Source organism: Saimiri boliviensis, chromosome 21 (genome assembly GCF_048565385.1).
Source record: "Saimiri boliviensis isolate mSaiBol1 chromosome 21, mSaiBol1.pri, whole genome shotgun sequence".
Classification (NCBI taxonomy): Eukaryota; Metazoa; Chordata; class Mammalia; order Primates; family Cebidae; genus Saimiri; species Saimiri boliviensis.
This window is the reverse complement of record NC_133469.1, coordinates 2290333-2301691: the sequence shown is the minus strand read 5'-3', so window position 1 is coordinate 2301691 and position 11359 is coordinate 2290333. Positions and strand designations below refer to the sequence as shown.

Below are 11359 nucleotides of genomic sequence, written 5' to 3'. Positions count from 1 at the left end.
CGCGCCCCTCTCCCCCCCCCGGGACGTCCGCGCCCCTCTCCCCCCCCCGGGACGTCCGCGCCCCTCTCCCCCCCCGGACGTCCGCGCCCCTCTCCCCCCCGGGACGTCCGCGCCCCTCTCCCCCCGCGCGGGCCGGCGGCCGGCGCCCATTGGCCGGCCCTGCGCGACGCCCCGCCCCCCGGCGCCGCCGGCCAATGAGCGCGCGCTGTCAGCTCGTCCGCGGGGCGGCCCGGGAGCCCGAGCGGTGGCGGAGCCGCGAGCGGCAGCAGCGCCTGCGGGAGCGGCCGGTGGGTCGGGTCCCCGCGCCCCGCACGCCCCACGCCGCCCGGCCCGCACTGAGCATGGGCGCGGCGGCCGTGCGCTGGCACCTGTGCGTGCTGCTGGCCCTGGGCGCGCGCGGGCGCCTGGCGGGGGGCGGCGGGCTCGCAGGTAAGTCCCGGCTCCGGCTGGGGGGCGCGGGGGGCGCGGGGCCCGGGGCGCCGTCCGGAGGTGCCTCCCCGATCCCGAGCTCGCCCCGCGCGGCCCCCCGCCTCTTTCCAAAGTAACTTCTGGGGCCGGCCCGGGGCGCCCCTCCCCGCAGCCCGGCGGCCGGGGCTCCCGAACCCAGCGGGGCGGGCCGGGGGCGGGCGCGCCGGGGCCCGGGAGGGGAGGTGCGAGCGCGGGAGCCGGGAAGAAAGGCGGCGGCTCCCGGGGCCCGGCGTGCGGACCGGGGCGGGGCGGGGGGGACCCCGAGCGCAGAGGCGGCGCGGCGCGGGGCGGGGCGGGCGGAGGGGACCCGCCGTGGGGCGAACGGGGAAGGGACGGGCCGAGGGCCGAGGGCCGGGGCCGGGGTGCGCGGCGGACCCACAGAGGAACCGGCGCAGACGGAGCGGAGACAAAAGGACGCGGGAGGAGCCCCGAGAAAAGACCGGCGCGGCCGGGGAGAGGAGGGGACCCGGGGGAGGGAGGCGGCGGCCCGGGGACCGCGAGGGAGGAAATGGAGGGACGAGGGACGGTCCCACCGACGAGGAGCGAGCAGGAGACGCGGGACGGACGGACGCCGGAGAAAGACCGCGTGGGGTGGGGGGCAGCGGAGAGAGAGTGGGGGGGGCGCAGGGGCCTGGAACGCCGCGGACGACGGACCGTCTGACAGGGGCGGACTCGGGGAGGAGGGTCCGGAGCAGACCCAGGAGGGGGAGGGGAGGCCCGGAGGCCACAGGCCCAGCCCCGGGGCTTTCACGGGGACCCCCTCGCCGTCCCACCCGTCCCCTCCTCTCTGGCTGTCCTCAGGGGCTTCCCGAGCGGCTGGAGTCACATTCTCTCTGCGTCATCAGAGGCGCTTCCTCCGGTGCTTTGCTCGGAGTGGGGACGGGTTGGGGTGGGGGGTTCTGCACGCTCTTCCCGCCTCCCTGAAGTCTGGTTTGGGTGACTAGGGTCTGTTCCTGGTGGTCGCGCGTGCCCAGTGAGACCCCTCCACAGCAATGCCTCTCCTGGAAGCCCGGCCCTGCTGCCCCATCCCCCTTGTGGGTGTCTCTCTCAAGTTTTGGGGTCCCTCACCTCCGAGTGACTGTTTCCGGGTGTCCCTGTCACCACCTGTGTCTCCTCCACCACCCTCTCGGTGGAAGCCCCGTGACTGTCCCCAGCATAAGCAAACCATAGTCAAAGGGAGCTCCTTTGACTCCTGTGCTGGGAGGTCTGGGCCACGCTGCATGGGAGTCTCCAGCCCAGACAGGAGCCGGAGCTGGCCGAGGACCAGTGGGGACAAGTGGCCGCTCCTCCTCTCTCCTCAAACTCCCATGCCCTCTCCGCGCCGAGAACACCCAAGTGTTTAAAGGTGCATTGGGAGCCAGCTTCACCCACCCTCATCCACGTCCATCTGTTTCCATCCCAGTGAGGATACCAGGCTAGGTGGGAGATGGGGGGTGGGGACACGGGGGACTCCCACCCCTCATTCCCATGCACTGGTCCCGGGGAAGTGGGAAGAGCCATATCTGTGGCCTGCTGCCCCTGCTGGTCCTGTCTTAGAGGTGACACGAGTCCTCCCAAACAGAAGCATGGAGATGGGCCCTCTCTGACCTCTGGTTCCTAGCCCTAGAGGCAGTGCCACCCCTGCACAGAAGTCCCGCTGTTGACACTTTCCCAGAAGGCGCTCATGGATGTTCCTGCTGGACCAGCCATCCAGGTTTCTGGCTGGGTCCCCTCCAGTCCCTGCCTCCTGGTCCCCTTTCCACTCTTCCCCTGGGGAGTTGTCAAGGACAGGCTGCCCACCTGAGCAGATGCAGCCCCCCTGAAAAGTGATACCACCTGCCGTGTGTGTGCAGGGCGGTCATGCTGTTGTGTTTCTGTTTGATGCCTCTCTTCCTTCAGGGGTGGGAAGGAGACTTGGGGGCTGGGGCAAAGAAGGAGGACCCCTAGGGGGCATGGATCTCATAGGCCACACTGGCAGATTTCAAACCCAGATATTATCCAGGGGAGAAATGTAGACACTCAGGGGGACCCAACAAGCTAAGGTGAGACCAGAGGCATGAAGAGATGGGGACATTCTGAGCTCACCCCTGGAGGGGCTGCCCTCATGGCTGCTGCTGAAAGTTCCTTGTGCTGCGCTCCTGGGTCCTTCCGTCTGTCATCCTTCTGCATTTCATGCACTGCGAGCTAAAAGTCACATGGCGCATAGGAAAGCTCATTCTGTATCTGAGTCCATTCTCTGCCCCAGTGAGCTACTGACCCATGACAGATCCCACTTGGGCCTCGGTTTCCTTATCTATAATCTGAGGAATTAACCTGGATTGTAGCTATGGCTCTGACTATGCTGAACTGTGCCTGACAAGAGGAAGGTCCCCTCCCTGCCTGAACTCTGTGTTTGTGTGTGTGTGTGTGTGAGAGAGAGAGAGAGAGAGAGAGACACGCTTGGGGTGTGTAGACGGAACAGATACACAGAATCTATTTTGCATGATTTTGCCCCAACAGCTATACCAGACTGAAGGTGCTGGGGGTGGGAGGTGGCGAGTGTGGGGAGCCCTCAGAACCTAAACTGAACTTGCGTTTAGAAGTTGGGGTATGAGAACCAGATTTGCCTGTGGATTTCCGAGGAGGGAGGATGGCGGGAGAAGTCAGAGCCACGGATGGGCTCAGGTCAGCCTAGCCGAGGGTGCGCTCCTGCCACCGGACACTGGTGCGGGGCCGTGGAAGGCAGACGACGAATCCCGTATTTCCACAGCCTAGGGGCAGGGTGGGGTCCCAGGTTCGGGTGACCTGCGGGAGCCCCCTGGCATGGCCTCGGTGTCCCCATCTGAAACCCAAAGGGGCTGGATTTAAATTCCTCCGAGGACCCTTCTGGCGGTAAATTCTCGAGTGAGGAGCGAGGAGGAGGGTTGGGGCGATGCTTGCGTGGAGAGCGGGACGCCTGGAGGAGGCTCTGTAAGCCTCGGTTTCCTCATCGTTTTCGTGGAACAGCAGCTCAACCGGGTCGTTGCGGCAGTAAATAAGGCCTCTGTAGCCTTGTCCCTGCCACGGAGGAGCTGCGCCAGTGATGCTTCGGTCGCCGCTCGTCACATCAGATCGTCCTGTGTGACCGTTGTTACTGCCAGCGAGCGCACTGATCAATGGACAGGCAGCGGCAGGAGCTTCGGAGCTTCCTTGCCCCGCGCGATCGGCCGCCTCCGCCGGGGCCACACCTTACCTCGTTTCCCCCACACCCCTGCCCACAGGGTCAGCCGACGTGGACGAATGCGCGGAGGGCACGGATGACTGCCACATCGATGCCATCTGCCAGAACACGCCCAAGTCCTACAAGTGCCTCTGCAAGCCAGGCTACAAGGGGGAAGGCCGGCAGTGTGAAGGTGAGTCCAGCCCGGCCCTCCCGGCCAGGCCCGGCGCTGCCAGGGCTGCCGTAAGCGGCCGATGCCCACCCCATTCATCGCCAGCCAGGGCTGAGCCTCCAGCACCACCATTGTGGTGGCTGACGGCACAGGCTTCTCTCGGCCTCGGGAGGGAGGCAGTGAACTTTTCGGGAAGGCTGGCTGCTTCCCTGGAAGTGTGCAGTTGGAGTCATGGGGTGTCTGATTCTCGACTGGGCTTGAAACTTTTCATTCTTTTTAAGAAATAGACTGGGTGCAGTGGCTCATGCTTGTAATTCCAGCACTTTGGGAGGCCAAGCGGGGTGGATCACCTGAGATCAAGAGTTTGAGAGCAGCCTGGCCAGCATGGCAAAACCCTGTCTCTACTAAAAATACAAAAAACGTCAACTGGATGTGGTGGTGAGCGCCTGTAATCTCAGCTACTCCTGAAGCTGAGGCAGGAGAATCACTTGAACACGGGAGGCAGAGGTTGCAGTGAGCCGAGATCGTGCCACTGCACTTCAGCCTGGATGACAGAGCAAGACTCTGTCTCCAAAAAAAGAAAGAAAAAAGAAATTAAAATGAAGCATTGAATGATGTCTTTGTGCACCTGACCTTGACTGGCTACCTGGGGGTGGAGTGCAAAGACCTGGGTTTACCCCCAACCCTCAGGTCCCCGATGCCAAGTTCGAAACCATGATCTCCTGTCTGAAGCTCCAGGGCTTGGACAGACGCTGGTAGATTTGTGCATCTGTCTGTCTTTCCAGCCTTTCTACCCTGGGGTGCTGGTTACACCTCCTGGCTGGCGTTAGAAACTGCTTCCCTAGCAGGCTGAAAGTCAGAGAGAAAAGAGCAGGTCTGGCTGCGTTTGGCACCGGGACTCTCCAAGCTCATTGGAACCTTGGGAGCTTTTGTCCATGGGCATCCTCACCCCATGGGTCCGGGGCAGGACTGGGCATCTGGGGGCTGGAGATAGCTCGCTCTGAGATGAACGTATATCCCTGGGTGGCGTCACTGACCCCAGTCCTCTGTGTCTGCATCCGTTGTATAAATGGTGAGAGCCAAGGCTCAGGGAGGAAAACCATCTTTTGTAAGGTCCTCACGTTCACCGTGACCCGCGACATGACCAGGACGGAGAGCCAGGTCTTGTGACTCCCACTCCATGACTCTGACATCTCGTTTTCTTCTCCCTGGGCCCTGCCAGCTGGATTTTTCCAAGCTTGATGTTTGTATTAGGGAAGTGGCAAGTGAGCATAAGACGGGTCCCTGTTCTTTCTGGGGAAGGCGTTTACGGGGCTGGGGTTCTGTGGGAGAGCAGCCACACCTCCCTGGGCTGCTGGTGCTGTTTATCCTTCCTGTTTGTTGAGCATTTATTTAAGGCTGAGTGCTGGGCAAATAACACCGTCCTGGGTCATGCCTGGTTGGGTCGTATTCCTGGCATGCTCAGGGCCCAGAACCCAAAGCGGGGAGCTGGCACCTACCCACAGACCTCTGGAAGGAGGCCAGGCTGGAGGCACACAGAGGAGGCCAAGAGTGAGAAGCCTGGTGGGGCGGCTGGCCGGCCGCTGGCTTGCTGGTTCAGGTGGCGCATACGAGGCTGTGTGTGGCCACTTGTGACCTGCTACTCCGCCTCCCAGACCAAGGGTTCCGGCAAGCCACGGCCATGTCGACCGCCCCATCTCTGCTGGTTGAAGCCACTGACCTGGCCTCTTCCTCCCTCAGCCCGGCTCCTCCTCAGGCCCTCCCCTGCCGCCCCCTTTCTAGGAGGCCCTACTGTTTCCCTAAAATTTCTCAGAATGCAGCTTTAACTCCCCACTCTGCTCGATCCCTGAGTTAGGAGTCAGACTCTTGTCCCGAGCCCCGCTCTGTGGCTCACTGGCTCTGCGGGCTTCATGTTCTCAGCTGCTAGAAAAGGAAATTGTTTTTTCCTGCCGGGTGTGAAGATGAGACAAGAGGAGGCTTGGGAATGTGCTTCAGGAACTGCAGGGGTCTCCTTATCTCTCCAGCCAAATTTGGGTTTCCACCCTTCACATCCTGAAACACCTCTGTCCTGGCACACACGTGCACACACACATGCACACACACTAGGTTGTTCTGTTTGTGAGCCCCAGCGCAGATTTCCCACCTGCCTGGAGCTCTTCACCCTCTTTCTGTATACTGTCTAAATCTAAAGGCTGAACATACTCTAGATTTGCCTCCTCCAGGAAGCCTTCCCTGACACCTCCACTTTTATAAAGACACATTTACACATACACACACATGCCTGCTAGGCAGCATTAGGTACCTACCCTGCTCCCAGAGGTCTTTCCTGAGTGGGTACTAGAGCCCCGGTTTCTCCACACTGTTTCTGCAGGTGGTTATTCCTGTCAGTGGCTTTCTGTTCTCAGAAGAGATTGTGAACAGTCTCTGTTAAGGTCAGCATTGACTTTGGGGCCAGACTGCTTGGGTTCAAATCCTGCCCGTAGAGCCTGGGCATATTATTTAACCTCTGTTTGTTTATCTATAAAATAGGCATAGTGCTAGTACTTATTTCATAGAGAGAGTGTGAGAATACAATGGGTTAATGTATTTAAAGCCTTTGAACATAGCCTGGCACACAGGATGCCGCATATAAGCACTAGCTTGCTCCCGCTGGGGTGGTGGCGATGATGGTGGTGCCATTGATCACGAGGATGATGGCGAAGGGGGTGATGGTCATGTTGCCGGTGGTGATGTTGATGGTGGTCATGGTCATGTTGACGGTGCTGTTGTGCTGCTGCTGATGAGGGTTATGGTGATGGTGATATTGATGATGGATCTGATCATCATCGTCACCATGCTGATGTCGTCGTGTTGTTCAAGATGTAAAAGAGCGAAAACTTGGTCTTTTCCAACAATTCCTGGAACCTAAAATGGTTGGAAAATGAGGTATTCTGGTTCACGGACTGATCAAATAAACCACGTGCGTAAACCTATATTCCCACAGAGGTGGACAGCCAGGTGTGCCGTTCACAAATGAAAAACACACAGAGGACTTCCCTTTGTTCAACTAAGCCTACTTCGGAGATGGCAACTGTGCCACCACCTCCTTCCACAGCAGACGTTAATAATCAGTCACCGCACCCTCCAGTCATTTCTGCAGTAGGTGAAATGCGTTCCCTCCCCGGGCTCTTGCATCTGCAGGTCCCGAGCTGGTGTGTGGTTCTGCCGAGGCCGGGGTTGGAATTTTGGAGGCAGTGAGCCCCCTGTCCTGCAGATCTCACCGACTGTGCCCTTTGCTGTGATAAGCAGAGCATGCCCCTAGGACGCGGCTGCCTCAGTCTCCCCAGCTGTTCACTTACATGTTGAGTATTTGCTGCCAAACACTCCTGCGTGCTCCACATCCATTTACTCCTCACAAGAGCCCTACCAGATAGGGACTATGCCTTCCATTTTTTAATGGAGATAAAGTGACTGGCCAAAGGTCATACAGTTGATGGAGGAGAGCTAGAATGTAAGCCCCAAACCCGGGGTTCCCAAGGGCTCTCCTGCTGACGGCTGGGTGAAACTGCCTGCTTCTAACCGGCTGTCCCACAGCAGCTGTCAGCTCTGTCTTCACCAGCTAATCAGTCCCCGAAACAGACTCTGTCATTTTCACAACCCGAGCGTGGGTTGTGGGAAGCCCGATGTGAGTCTGACGGAGCCCGTCACCCGCTGCACCAGGTCACCTTGAAACTTGCTGCTTGTGAAATCCCTGTTAGCAAATCCAGCCCTGGAGGCCACCTGCCCCCCATTCTGGGAATGGTTTCTGCCCCACCTTCAAGGGCAACTTACCTCATGGCCAGTGGACATATGTGATGATGCCGTGGCCTCCACATGTGCAGACAGGTAGCATCTGTGTCCGGGAGTGGTCTGGGACCCCCTGCGGTCAGCTTACTGCTGGCAGAGTGCTTGCTGTAGCCAGATGGGCGAGTGCCCCAGAGAGCCGGGAAAGGCTCTGAGCCGGGCTGCGGGTAAAGCAGTGTTTTCTTGATTGAATCTCAAGTTACTTGAGGCAAACTCATGGCTATATAGAGTTGGAAGAAACTTCAAAGGGCATTGAGGCACCCCTGTGAGTGACAGCTGCCATCCCTCTCAGCAGCCCGCCCCAGGCCCACGCACCTGTGTTTTAGCCCAGGCCACACTGCGCTTAGCTTGGCCCACGTCTCCTTCTGGAATGTGAGCTCCTCAAAGGCCGGATCTGGGACCTATCAGGTCCCATTCCAGGAACCCAGGACTAGGCCCAGCACCGGGTGCAGAAGGCATTTGCTGGGTGAAAGGGGTCGCCTCCTCCAGGAAGCCATCTCTGGTCCCTGAGACAGAGGAGCTGTCGCTTGTGAGCATCCTTATTCAATGCTCCTGTCACACTTGACTGTGAAGACCCATGCCACTTCCCTCAGGGCTAGGCTCAGAGCTGGTGTCGGTGGACAGTGAATGACCCTTGTCCATGCTGGGAGGATCCAGCAAAGCCTCCCAGAACCTCACAGACGCTGAGGGTCTACAGACAAGGAAGCAGAGACAGAGAGAGCCAGCCTGAGGGAAACAGGTGTGGATGGCTGTTAGCATTCACCTGGGGAAACTGGGTCCAGGGAAGTCCATCTCTAGCCAGGCCTCCCATCTGAGAGGCAGCAGGGCCTGGGCCCCATCCCCAGTGAGCCCAGGGGTGGGGCTTCTACACAGGTGCCCACCCTTGCTGCTGCGGGCTAGTCGGAGACAGGACCTGGGAGTGGGACCGGCTGGAAACTAGTATTTGTGATGTTGTTACTATTTTTATTTATTTTAGAGGTGAGGCCTCACCTGTGTTGTGAGCTATTATGAGTTAGTTTGTTTTTGAGACGCATTCTCACTTGGTCTCCGGGGCTGGAGTTCAGCGGTGCAGCCTCGGCTCACTGCAGCCTCCACCTCCCAGTTGCAAGCGATCCTCATGCCTCAGCCTCCCGAGTAGCTTGGACCACAGCTGCGCACTGCCATGCCCAGCTAATTCTTTGCATTTTTAGTAGAGACAGGTTTTCTCCATGTTGGTCAGGCTGGTTGAACTCCTGACCTCAAGTGATGGATGCCTGCCTGAGCCTCCCAAAGCGCTGGGATTATCGGCGTGAGCCACCGCGCCTGGCCGCAAGCTATTGTTTGCTATCTGTCCCTCCGAACCTCGTCCCAGCCTCGCCGTCTTTTCATTCCTCACACTGGCTGGCTGTTTCCACCTCTGCTTGCCTCTTCCCTCTCCATTTCGCTAAGCCTGGGCGTCCCCGGCTCACCCGGCCCCTGGGGTACAGGCCTATCGGAAGCCTCAGGTCAGGCCCTTGCTGGCCTCCTGGTGTGAATTAAGCAGGCCTGTTTGTGTATGGAGGGGGCAGGCTGGGGGTGAGGAACGGACATTTCACCCCTTTAAATGCTTCAACTCATTTCACCTTAATTGCCTTGTTTTCATAGACGTTTGCTAAGGAAAAGGACCAAATTAGAGCTGGAATCGGGTCCTGCTAATGTTAATTAAAAGCTCTCGTTTATAATCAGGACCAGGCCCCAAACGAGGAGCAAACTGCCCTCCAATGGCTTGTTTAAATCACTAAGACCCTCTCGATAATCACTGTTTAGTCTGAACCAACAGCACACATCACCCCTTCTATGTGTGCTTGAGTTTTTAGACCATTTATTCAAGTGGTTTATTCCATTTGCAAGTTCCAACTCGGGCCTTTTCCAGCATGCTGTAATTAAAACTCTTGGGGGAAATAACTTTTTGTTTGGGCCACAGTATATCAAATATATTACTATTTTCCTCTTTTTGTGTGAAAAGGAAAAAAGACAACCTTATGGCTGACAGAGATCACAAAATTAGCATGTATGTAATGAACGTAAATAATCACTTCCTGAATTTTATATCCCCAGGGTCTACTTGTCAATCTCTGAAGTTAGGTAGATCAGCGTGTTATTAAAGTGTTTTAACAAAATTTCTAATAATAGACTCAGTGATCCATTTAGTTGAACATCAGAAAAGAAAAAAATCTTAAAACCAATTGGCCTTCTTAGGAAATAATGTCCATGACCCTCATTAAATCACTTTCATCCTCATTATTACACACTTTATTGAAACTCCAGATAAAACTCTGCTCTTTTTGGGAGGCCAGGAAAGGCGGTAGGAGGTGGGAGGGTTGGGAGAGAGAAGGGGAAATTCTTCTCTTTCAGGTCTTAAAACATGCAATTATGCATGCTGACCTGTGCTCTGCCCAAGATGAAAGCGCTCCGGTCCAGCAGACCAGCGGGAAGAAGTGGGATGTGACTTAGAATTCCTGGTGTCAGCTAGCAATTAGGCAACGTTGCTGCAGCGTTCAGGCCTCTTGCAGAATTCTTGGAGCCAATGTCCATCTTTAAGAGGAAAAATAAAAAGCTCATGCTACTGCATTTAAACACTGGAGGCAAGTTCACCTCTGAGCCTCAGTTTGCCCATCTGTAAAATGTGTGCACACTGGACTGGATTCAGGTTAGTATCAAGGATGTTCACTGAATACCTACTCTGTGCCACGCTTGGGGCCAGGGCCAAAACATGTTTCCTGCTTTAAAGACCTCCCTGTCTTGTGGGAGACACAGACTGGAAAAGATGTGATCACAACAGGCTATGAAAAGCGCTGCAATGAAAATAGAACCAAGACAGAGAAAGTGTATTGCCTATCTCTGCCCAAGGAGGGGAAGAAATTTGGGAGGGCTTCTTAGAGGAGGTGTCATCCAGGCTACGTTGGGAAAGCATAGCAGAAGCCGGTCTCTGCTGCTCCCTCCAGCTGTGACGGTCAGTGGACGCATTTGTAGCAAGGATTTAGAGGCCTGCATTGTGGTCCTTGCTCACTCGGCGAGGCGGGCGGTGACTTGACGGTTCTGAGCCCTGGCTCCTCACCCATCACACGGAAGCCCCGGCACCTGCCTGACGGGTGTGCATTCGGGTTGCGACGTGAGGGAAGGGCCTCGCTGTCTGAGAACGTGTGGAAGCCTGCGTGTTGGGTTCGTTGTTTTCCTCTAAGTCCGCGTTTCTCCCGCGGTTGGGGGTCTCTGCGCCCACCCGCCGCCGTCCGTGTCCTCCCTCCCCGGCCCCTCCCTCTGGGCTCTCTCGCCTCCTCTTAGCCGCTTCTTATTACAGTGGCTGTATTTGTTTTTCCATCAGAGGAATGCTAACCAGAAAAAAACCATTATTTCTAAGAAAATAAACTGCGGACTTGCGTGCCTTTGAATGCTGCTGAAATGGATGACGGCCTTCCCCAAAGGCCTTGAGACAAAGAGTGCTCGGGGCCTCCTGTGAACGGGCAAGGTCAGGGGGTCTCGGAGGCTGCTCTGAGGCGGACTTCCAGATGGGCCGGGGCTGCGGCCCCCGGCTAGAAAGTGTGTCGAACCCCAGCCAGCTGCCTGCACGCCGGCCTGGGTTCACAGAAGCTGCTGGCGTCCACTACTCCCCACTCCCTCCAGGGTCTGCAGGGTGCACCCCTCTCTCCAGGAGCCCCCATATCTTCTGTCTGGACTTCCTGCCTCTCATACAGAGGGGAGGAGAGCTGTGAGTGTGAGCGTGG

At 57.6% G+C, this 11359-nt stretch overlaps 1 protein-coding gene across 2 annotated transcripts in view; it reads left to right on the top strand.

The window, feature by feature from the left end:
- The first annotated feature begins 234 nt into the window (after positions 1-234).
- Positions 235-11359, top strand: part of SCUBE1 (signal peptide, CUB domain and EGF like domain containing 1) — a 131553-nt gene continuing 120428 nt past the window's right edge. For both annotated transcript variants that reach the window (XM_039463152.2, XM_039463151.2), the window contains exons 1-2: positions 235-429; positions 3687-3818. In XM_039463152.2, coding sequence (XP_039319086.1) covers positions 342-429; positions 3687-3818 — 220 coding nt within the window. In that variant the 5' untranslated portion in view covers positions 235-341. The remainder of the gene's footprint in view (positions 430-3686; positions 3819-11359) is intronic.